General features: G+C 42.3%; 2 protein-coding genes across 2 annotated transcripts; both read right to left on the bottom strand.

Moving 5' to 3' along the window:
* Nucleotides 1–2,455: 2,455 nt before the first annotated feature.
* nudt15 (nudix (nucleoside diphosphate linked moiety X)-type motif 15) lies at nt 2,456–4,126 on the bottom strand. Its single transcript, XM_028466018.1, has 3 exons — nt 3,907–4,126; nt 2,883–3,079; nt 2,456–2,816 (listed from the first exon to the last, which is right to left on the bottom strand). Exons 1-3 carry the CDS (start codon nt 4,071–4,073, stop codon nt 2,692–2,694), a joined length of 489 nt encoding a protein of 162 aa, XP_028321819.1. The 5' UTR covers nt 4,074–4,126; the 3' UTR covers nt 2,456–2,691.
* Nucleotides 4,127–4,869: 743 nt separating this feature from the next.
* gpr137c (G protein-coupled receptor 137c) lies at nt 4,870–10,385 on the bottom strand. The gene is made up of 8 exons (XM_028465995.1): nt 9,775–10,385; nt 7,659–7,708; nt 7,472–7,579; nt 6,930–7,068; nt 6,700–6,849; nt 6,509–6,631; nt 6,292–6,416; nt 4,870–5,914 (listed from the first exon to the last, which is right to left on the bottom strand). The coding sequence occupies exons 1-8, from the start codon at nt 10,120–10,122 to the stop codon at nt 5,695–5,697; spliced, it is 1,263 nt and encodes a 420-aa protein (XP_028321796.1). The 5' UTR covers nt 10,123–10,385; the 3' UTR covers nt 4,870–5,694.
* Between the last annotated feature and the right edge of the window lie 45 nt (nt 10,386–10,430).

The raw sequence follows: 10,430 nt of genomic DNA, 5'->3' as shown, positions 1-10,430 counted from the left end.
TTGTTCAGTGTGTTTACTCATCACTTCATCAATCATTCACTCATTTATCACTCCCTCATCTTCACTCTGTGGTATCGTTCATAGGTTAAAGTAGATATAGTTCTGTCGCCCTCTGGTGTTTAAAACTAAAACTACAGGCAGAATAAGAAAGATCAGATTAAAGTAAGGGTTCTCAACCTCGAGGAGGGGGTCGCCAGATGCCTTCAAGAAACTTAGAATATATAATTTTTGATCAATTTGAGCTCATTTTTACCATTTTTCTGCAACTACATTAAACTTTCCATATTTTAACCTATTTTCACCACCTTTTTTCACCATTTTTAGTCACTTTGAACCCGTTTTATTTCTGATTAAAACAAGGATTTACATTTTTGAGATGACTATACTATGGCCTGAATAATACTAGACTTCCTGCCACTTCTCCATCACATTTCAATGACTTTTCTGCACATTTTTTCCACTTTCAATACATTTTCAGCACTTATAAAGCCTTTCTACCACTTATACACCTAATGTTACATATGTTGACGCATTATTGTCACATTTTATGTTTATTTTTGCCAATTTATCCACATTTACGATTTATTTATGCCCATATTTTACTAGTTTAAACTAATTTTCCCAACATTTTTAAATTCCATTACCCACAATTTGCAACTTCTAACCATTTTTCACCATTTTTGGTCACTTTTAACCCATTTTATTTGTGATTAAAACAATGATTTCCATCTTTAAGATGATTATAATAATAGTAAACTTCCTGGATAACAGTGGATATTATTCAGATAAATAAGTAATTGTGGTTATCACAGACTCATAGGACAATGGACCATCTTTTTGCTGACTGGGCAACTCCGGTCCTCGAGGGCCAGATTCCTGATACTTTTAGATGTGTCCCTGCTCTAACACACCTGAAATAAATGAATGGCTCGTTACCTGCTTCTGCAGAGCTTAATGGCAACACATTGGTTTCAACCAGGTGTGTTGTAGCAGGGACACATCTAAAAGTCTCAGGAATCTGGCCCTCGAGCACTGGAGTTGCCCACTGACACTGTGTGTGTGTGTGTCTGATCCACATTGTTAACTCTGTGTGTGTGTGTGTGTGTGTCCATTCTTAGGAGTCCTGAGTGAGGGATTGGATCACAGAGACGATGCTGGTCTGTGAGGGACTGGTTCTAATGGTTCTGTTCTTAGCTCTGGGAGCACCAGGAACACACAGGTGAGGAACCTGGACTTCTAGAGCTGATGAACTTTTATTTTGAAGGAGTGAGTGTGAAAGATGTGAAGTTTTAGATACTAGATCATTATTGATATGTGAACATATGTTGTAATAACAGTATTCATGATCTGTCAGTGTTTGTCTGTTAATAACTGAACAAAAACACTCAGTTATAAAGAAGAGAGTTGCATGTTCTCCTGTGTTTTGTGTCCAACAGATTGGTTTATGACAACAACAAATACCACAACATGGAGGAGGTGAGACCTGAGCATCACACACACACACACGGGGAGTGATTTATCTAAAAAATATTCACAAAAACACTATATCCACAATTTTTACACGTTTTTTTACATTTGTGAGTTTTTGTTTTTTTTTTAGATTTTTACATGTCACTGTACAGATCTTGTCCTGGATGTCTGCGATGATCAACGACTATCCGGACATGATGACCATGATGGACTATGGACGGACCTTTGAAAACAGGACCATCAGCTTACTGAAGGTGATGGAGCGTGTGTGTGTGTGTGAGTCAGTGTGTGTGTGCGTAACAGGGTGTGCAGACTCCAGGGAAGAAGAAGAAGAAGAAGGCCGTGTGGATGGACCGTGGGATTCACGATCCATTCTCCGGCTCCTCCAAGGACTGGGCCCATCTCCAGGGGATCCCCCTGTCCTATATCTTTGAGCTGAGGGACAACGGTACGTTTGGCTTCAAGCTCCCTGAGGACCAGATCCAGGCGTCCTGTGAGGAGGCCTACAGTGGAGCTCTGCACATCATCACCTACGCTCACCATAAGACCTTCAGTTGTGCTGCTAGTGCCACCACCTCTACTATAACGCTAATGCTAGGCTTGTGAGAACCTGCAACCTCGGCCAAGAAGAATCCAAAGAAACTGATCTACTGTAGATTTTTTGAGTCATGTTGAGTTTACAATAACATGCTGTTCTCTAAAGCCTTATTTCAGTGTTATTATTATTGTTCTAAAATATTTTCTGTTCCAGACTTTTTCTGCTGTACCCCCCCCCTTTGAAAAATGTAACACTCTCAGGGTTCCCCCCAATTGCAACAAAATGTAGAAAAAAAAAGTGTAAATTGGACTATTCTTCAAATCTCATTAAAAAAATATATGTACAATATGCAATCACACATTTTAGAACTGTAATACAGCTCTTTATTAATAAAGTGAAAAGGAAAAACGTGTTTTATAGCAACATGCAATTGAAAAAGGACTAGAATGAATGAACACAAGATCTTTATTGTTAAGAAAAAAATAAACCTTGATTTTTAATTTATGCGGCTTGGAAGAACAGGACCACTACGCTAATCACCTGCTTCATTTATTAAATACAAGATGGCAAATCATATCAAATGCATATAAATACATTCATTATTTAATTATAATTATTATTATTCCTCCTGATTAGCCACTCTGGGCCTGGTTATCTCTTTAAATCTGGATCAGATGATCCACTTATGGACCCACGCTGACAGGTGATTCCTCTGTAAACGGGTTGAAGCCCCGCCTCCTGAGATCAGCCAATGGCAGAAAGAGTTCCTCCTCTGGTGGGAACTGGTCCCAGTGGGTCCAGGTCCATCCTGTGGGGGTCAGAGCCCAGCATTCAGTGGGACAGGTGAGTGACGACCCGAGTCTGGGACACGTACCATGGTTCTTCTCTGGTTCCAGGTTCTGCGGCTCCCCCGACCTGCTGCGGTCCAGCTCCCCCTGCATGATGATGGTGACGTAGTGGTACTGCTCCTCCACGCGCACAGAGTTCACCACGTGCACAAACCTGAGATTCACCAGGTACAGGCCGGATTCCTCCATCACCTCCCTGTGAGCGCACGACTCCCACGACTCACTGATCAGCACACACACCATCAGTGTCACTACATCATGTACATTACTCATACTTCTGAGAAGTTTCAGGTCTTTGTACTTTAGAGGCAGCGCTTCTCAACCTTTTCAGCCCACGACCCCCAAAATAATCAGAAATAAAAAGGGACTAAAAATGGATTTTAAAAATCACAGAAATTGGTTAAAAGTTGCAAATTGTGGCTAGTGGAATTTAAAAATGTAGGGAAAATTAAAATATGGGCCTTAACATTTGTGAATATGGTTAAATTGGCAAAAAAAAAAAAAAAACGTAAAATATGGTGAAAATAGGTTAAAAGTGAAATAATGGGTCAACATGTGTGACATTAGGTGTAAAAGTGGTGGAAAGTGTTTATAAGTGATGAAAATGTCCCAAAAGTGGGAAAAATGTGCAGAAAATGCATTGAAATGTGATGTAGAAGTGTCAGAAATGGAAGTAATGTAGCAAAAATACATTAAAACGAGCAAAAATATGGCAAGAAAAAGTGATGAAAATAGGTTAAAATATGGAAAATTTGGTGTTGGTGCAGAAAAAGGCTAAAAAATAGCAAAAATTGGCTCATATTTAAATATACTGTATATGTACGTATATATAGTTTCTTCCGTCCCAGTGTTTCGTGACCCCAAGGTTGAGAACCTCTGCTTTAGAGTATTTATTTTTACTTCTTAATTTTTACACAAATATCTGAAATTAATTCCTATAACTAGATTATAAAGATGACCAAGTTACGGTAACTGTTTGTTATAGAAGTCTATCCGTGACTTTTCCTCTCTTTACTCTGTTGGAGATAAATAATAAAGTATCTTCTCTACCCAAACTCGAGGTGACCTCCGGGCAGCTGCAGCGTCCCTCCGCCGACCGCGCCCCTCCGTTTGCCCACCAGCACACTGCCAGGATGTAAGTGGTCCGTTACCAGCACTCCCACTCCCACCCCGGGCCGTTTAACAGCGGTGTGACTGAGGTTTGTACAGGACGACATGTTGGTTAGCTTAGCTTAGCACAACAGAGAGTACACGGTTACAATTCAACTCAAGAGTGTTCCCGGTCTGCGCATGCGTACTCGCCTTCACTGCTATAGATTCTAAACAAGAATTATAATCATCCTTTATAGAGTGAATTTAAAATTTTAACTAAAAAAAATATTGATAAACTACTGCTTCACCGATAATTAATATATTAAATAAGAAATGGTTTAAAATAGAACTGATTTATGAAAAAAAACCTATTTAAGTTGGTTTATTTAAATGTATCACCTCATTTCTCTTATTTAAATTAAAGCTAAAATGTCTGTCATAAAATATCACTGATGTAAACATAATGAAATATATAATTTAATAGTATTTAAAAAGGCTAGTGTCTAAAAAACGTTTTTTAATTATTGGAAAGGTCTGATGAATAGATCAAGTCTACAGTTTTTAATTACGTAAAAATAAAAGTTGTATCAATGTGATGTACATGTGTCAAAGTTGAGGCCTGGGGGCCAAAGTGGGTCCTCAGAATGTGCAGTCCAGCCCTCAGTGATTTTTGCAAAATAAAACCTTTTAGAATTAAAGTAAGATTATTGGTTTTTATTAGTTGTTTTCTCCCTTTTTTCTTTTCTTTCATTTTCCCTTTTTTATTCTCTCCTTTTACCTTTTTGTGGATTGTTTAGTTTTATCTACGGATGGCTATGTTTGTTAAAGCACCATGGGAACTATCAGTCAGGCGTCCTCTAACTTTTATTACCTGCTGACCTCCATCATGTGTGCGCTGATCAACAGGAAGAAGTCAGTGCGTTTGTCTTAAAACAGTGCACGAGGCCTTTATTTCCACACACTAGTGCTTTGCTTTCCTTGCAAACATCATCATTAGTCACATTCAATACGGCCACAGATCAAATAAAACCACAGGAGCAGAAACATGCTGTCTGCCTCCATCATTTACATTAAAAACACATTCAGATGCACAGATTTGGTCTGAGGAATGGAAACAAGCTGCAGTGTGTGCTTTTTAAGTGCTACACACACACACACACACACACACACACACACAGACTTCCTACACTTCATTCAAACACTTGTGCAAAAAGTAGGAATGTCTGATTGGACGCGTGATGGCACGCTGAGAAGCTTGGAGTGCAAACAGTTGAAATTAGTTCGTGTTTATAACATACGCTACGATTTGAAGCTAACGCTAACGATAACCATCAGAGGAAGGGAAACGCCTTTGAATACAGGTGAGTGTGTAGGGCTGACAGGCCACGCCCCTTCCTGTCAGGAGGAACAAAGTGCTTAGAGTTCAGCGTCAGAAAAACAGCAGCTCACGTTCCTTCTTATGGATGATATAACTGTTGTTGCCATAGCAACGAGGACACTTCCTCCTCAGTCTGCTTTGTAATAATCTGCTGCAATGAATAAATAATAAAAAGTTGTGTTCAGTTAAAATCGAATCTATCGCCCCCAAAACAAAGTGGGCGTGTCCTCATGTCTTCATGTCCTACAGCTGGACATTTGATGGCGTTAGCAATAGTACTTCCTGTGCACAGTCTCTCTCTCCTGGTCCTGAGTCCCTGGTACCAGCCTCCCACCTCCATGGTGGAGCTAAAAACTCCCACTGGTGCTTCAGAAGTAGTTGTGAGAGCCACAGCAGTGGGTGGGGGGGTGTGTCTGTGGGGTGGAGTAGAAGCTGTGATGGTGACTCTGGATGTTTCCGTAGGTGAAGAGGAGCGGAGCCGTGGACGAGGGAGGAGGAAGAGGAGGAGGGAGGGCGGACGCAGATGCGTTACGATGCATGGAGCCGTACCAGGAGGAGGAGATGGGCTGGACCGTGGAGGAGAGGAGGCTGAGAGGAAGAGGTTTGTCTCAGAAATATATACTTCATTTTCACATGTGTTTTTTTTCTAGATTTTCCACGAGCGTTTTCTAGATTTTCTCTTGTTATTCCCCGCAGATTTTGACTTTTTTTTTTTATATATATTTTTTTAATTCAGATTTCCATAAGTTTCATTTTTTTCACATATTTTTTCTAGATTTTCTCATGTGGGTTTTCCTAGATTCTCACAAGCTTTTCACATTTTCACGTTTTTTTTTCAGATTTTCACATGGTTTTCTTCAGATTTTCATGTGTGTTTTTCAGAAACGTCATGTGCACAAATTACGCATGCGAAAAATCTAAAAAATTGTGGATATATTTGTAAATATTTATGAGACAAATCTCACCTGGCTCTGTCGGCGCGGCTGCTGAAACTATGCGACAGGTCGTCGTCGCTGTCGTAGCGTCGAGGATTATCAAAGAAATAAGCTCTGGAGTTGAAGCTGTGGCTGTTGATCATTCCTCCTGTGGCCTACGCACACACACACACACACACACACACACACAAACACACATCAGCTTCCTGTCAAGCCTCTGGAGGAGAAGGTGTTGAAGGTTCTTTACCAGGTTCTGACTGGGTCTCTGAACCCTGAAGAAGATCACCACCAGGCTGGTGGGCAGCAGCTCCCAGAAGAAGAGAATGACCCCGAAGACCACGTACGCCTCACCGCTGACCTGCAAGCCGGCCTGCACCACACACACACACACACACACTCAGCAACTGGGACACATTGGGTTCCAGTCCCACTCCGTACCTGGTCCGAGGCACTGTACCAGGAGTAGTTAAAGGCCGTGGGTCGGTCCTGGGGGGACAGGGTCACCACCACCAGGTTGTAGCAGGCCCTGGACGTGTAGAGGAGGATCAGCAGGGCCCCCACGGCCGTGGCCTGGCACACAGATGTCCCCTGGACACACAGTGAACACCCCCGTGCTTTTATTTTGAAAGGGAGTGCTTAAACGAGGAACTTCCAGAGCGTGTGATCACCTTGGACTCCAGGTAAACGTTGGCCGACGACATTTTGGCCGTTTTGAAGATGCACACGGCCAGGGAGACGGCACAGAGCACGAACAGGCTGTCGTTGATCAGGACCCGGGCCAGAACCGCGTGTTGGACCACGCTGTCACTGCACACAAACAACCATCATCATCATCATCATTATGTCTCAGAGACGCAGACAGGTATGGGGAGAGATTTGTATAAAAAATATTCACAAATATATCCAGAATTTTGTGTTTTTCAGATTTTTTACATGCGTAATTTGTATGTCGATGACGTTTGGGAAAAACATGTGAAAATCTGAAAAAAACACATTAATATCTATAAAACATGTTAAAAATCTGAAAAACACAGAATTTTTTTTTTTTTTTTTTTAAAAACACGTGAAAATCTGAAAAAAAATCTTATACATCTAAAAAAAAAACGTGACAATTTTAAAAACACTTTCAAAAATATGGATAATGCATGTAAAAGTTGTGTACATTATGGTGAATCTTTCTGAGACAAGACGGGGGCGGAGCCAGGGTTACCTGGAGGACTCAGAGCGCTGTAGAGACGTCTGAACCAACAACGAACATGTGACGTTCACCACCAGGAAGAAGGCGCTGAGGAAGAGGAAGAGCAGACGCAGCGGGAGCCTGGAAACAGGAGGGGGATTTGATCTATGAGGAACTGGTCTAAGGGCCACACTGGGACACAGGAAGGAGGGACACGTACTTGTATTTGGTGAGCTCTGGAGAGTATTTGGCTTTGGCTTTAAACATCACCTACAGAAACAGGAGAAAAACCATGAAGAGTCTCATCTAGTCTCAGTTATCAGAATAATCGGTTTCTCAAAGTCAGATTAAATCCTATATTTTGTTTCCTGCCTGCAACCAAATCCAGGAGGAACTTGAATAAATGTATTAATAATCCCAGTTTATAGACAGGATAATCTGAGCAGGAGTTAAACCTGTGTATCACCGCCCCCTGCTGGTAGAGATGGTTCTATACACACAATCAGAGAAAGTTGTGTTTTTAATTTTGTGTTGATGCAAATCTTCATCAAATGACTGAAAACAAATCCAACATTAGCTGAGAACACACACACACACGCGCACACACACACACACAGCCTCGTGTGGGTGTGTGTGCTTCCACACACGGTGCATGTGAGTGTGAGTCAGGGACACTTAGATCAGACGTGCTCAGTGTTGGGGATGTCAGTTAGTTCCTCTTTGGTAACCATGGTGATTGTTTGGATCCAATGAGGTGGATTTGTAAAAACCATCTGAGTGGTGAATAACTCCAGAGTTGGATTTGATGTATGGATCTATTCACTATTTATTACATTAAAAAAGGGAAATATATGAATGTGTGTGTGCGTGCACTTGTGTGGATCTCTGTCTGTGTGTGTGTCTCGCAGTGTATCTGTGTGTATGTACCTGCGTGAAGTAGAGGTTTAGTAGACACAGTATGTGCGTGTGTGTAGTAGTAGTAATGTGTACCTGTGTGAGGTACAGGTTTAATAGACATAGGTGTGTGTGTGTGTGTGTGTGTGTGTGTGTACCCGTGTGAAGTACAGGTTTAATAGACATAGGTGTGTGTGTGTGTACCTGTATGAAGTACAGGTTTAATAGACATCGGTGTGTGTGTGTGTGTGTACCTGTGTGAGGTACAGGTTTAATAGACATAGGTGTGTGTGTGTACCTGTGTGAGGTACAGGTTTAATAGACATAGGTGTGTGTGTGTGTGTGTGTGTACCTGTGTGAGGTACAGGTTTAATAGACATAGGTGTGTGTACCTGTGTGAGGTACAGGTTTAATAGACATAGGTGTGTGTACCTGTGTGAGGTACAGGTTTAATAGACATAGGTGTGTGTGTGTACCTGTGTGAGGTACAGGTTTAATAGACATAGGTGTGTGTACCTGTGTGAGGTACAGGTTTAATAGACATAGGTGTGTGTGTGTGTGTGTGTACCTGTGTGAGGTACAGGTTTAATAGACATAGGTGTGTGTGTGTACCTGTGTGAGGTACAGGTTTAATAGACATAGGTGTGTGTGTACCTGTGTGAGGTACAGGTTTAATAGACATAGGTGTGTGTGTGTACCTGTGTGAGGTACAGGTTTAATAGACATAGGTGTGTGTACCTGTGTGAGGTACAGGTTTAATAGACATAGGTGTGTGTACCTGTGTGAGGTACAGGTTTAATAGACATAGGTGTGTGTGTGTGTGTGTGTACCTGTGTGAGGTACAGGTTTAATAGACATAGGTGTGTGTGTGTACCTGTGTGAGGTACAGGTTTAATAGACATAGGTGTGTGTGTACCTGTGTGAGGTACAGGTTTAATAGACATAGGTGTGTGTGTGTACCTGTGTGAGGTACAGGTTTAATAGACATAGGTGTGTGTGTACCTGTGTGAGGTACAGGTTTAATAGACATAGGTGTGTGTGTGTACCTGTGTGAGGTACAGGTTTAATAGACATAGGTGTGTGTACCTGTGTGAGGTACAGGTTTAATAGACATAGGTGTGTGTGTGTACCTGTGTGAGGTACAGGTTTAATAGACATAGGTGTGTGTGTACCTGTGTGAGGTACAGGTTTAATAGACATAGGTGTGTGTGTGTACCTGTGTGAGGTACAGGTTTAATAGACATAGGTGTGTGTACCTGTGTGAGGTACAGGTTTAATAGACATAGGTGTGTGTGTGTGTGTGTGTACCTGTGTGAGGTACAGGTTTAATAGACATAGGTGTGTGTGTGTACCTGTGTGAGGTACAGGTTTAATAGACATAGGTGTGTGTGTGTACCTGTGTGAGGTACAGGTTTAATAGACATAGGTGTATGTGTGTGTACCTGTGTGAAGTATAGGTTGAGCAGACACAGGGTGAAGAACTGCAGGCACGTGGGGCAGCAGTAGAGCAGCCAATAGGCCGCAGGCTGCATCCGGGTCACCTGATGGAGGTTGATGAAGATGAAGGTGAAGAGGGTGGTCCTCAGGGCGGCCCACAGCAGGCACAGGAACAGGAAGACGCTCTGGAAGCTCACGCGCTTGTGTCCGTAGTGCAGGATGAGCCACAGCTGCAGGTAGACGAAGAAGAAGAGCAGGCCGTAGAGGGCGGTGTAGAGGGTGGTCAAACTGAGGTCCAGGACCGAACCCAGCGCCATCATCTCCACTCGAACTGGGTCACTACAACTGCACATAAAAGCACTTTATCCTCCAAGAAAGCCTCATCCCGCGGTGTTTTTGTGAGAAAAACTGTTAAAACGAGTCCAAATCTGTGTTTAACAGAAGGAAAACGGATCTGAAAAACAAAGAAGGAGGTCCCCTGTGATCCTCTGCAAAAACAAGTTGAGGGAAAAGCTCCGATCAGCTGTGATGCAGTTCAGGACCCGCCCCCTCCGTTTCCTCTAAAACACGGAAACTGGCTCCGCTCAGGCCGCCATCTTGGCTCTGCGCTCGCTTCGCTACAATAAGATCCCAGCTGTTCCGAGCCACTGATTACTGCCAG

Source organism: Gouania willdenowi, chromosome 2, assembly GCF_900634775.1.
Source record: "Gouania willdenowi chromosome 2, fGouWil2.1, whole genome shotgun sequence".
NCBI lineage: Eukaryota > Metazoa > Chordata > Actinopteri > Blenniiformes > Gobiesocidae > Gouania > Gouania willdenowi.
This window is presented reverse-complemented; position numbering and strand designations above follow the sequence as displayed.

What these genes read in the sequence shown, in the direction of transcription:
- gpr137c (XM_028465995.1), bottom strand. Translation starts at nt 10,122, where the DNA reads ATGTGCAGTTGTAGTGACCCAGTTCGAGTGGAGATGATGGCGCTGGGT. An exon ending in GGTACAGTGCCTCGGACCAG is followed by an intron (nt 6,632 to 6,699) that starts GTACGGAGTGGG and finishes TGTGTGGTGCAG; the next exon opens with GCCGGCTTGCAGGTCAGCGG. An exon ending in AGAGACCCAGTCAGAACCTG is followed by an intron (nt 6,417 to 6,508) that starts GTAAAGAACCTT and finishes GTGTGTGCGTAG; the next exon opens with GCCACAGGAGGAATGATCAA.
- nudt15 (XM_028466018.1), bottom strand. Translation starts at nt 4,073, where the DNA reads ATGTCGTCCTGTACAAACCTCAGTCACACCGCTGTTAAACGGCCCGGG. An exon ending in GGAGGTCACCTCGAGTTTGG is followed by an intron (nt 3,080 to 3,906) that starts GTAGAGAAGATA and finishes TGTGCTGATCAG; the next exon opens with TGAGTCGTGGGAGTCGTGCG. An exon ending in GGAACCAGAGAAGAACCATG is followed by an intron (nt 2,817 to 2,882) that starts GTACGTGTCCCA and finishes TGACCCCCACAG; the next exon opens with GATGGACCTGGACCCACTGG.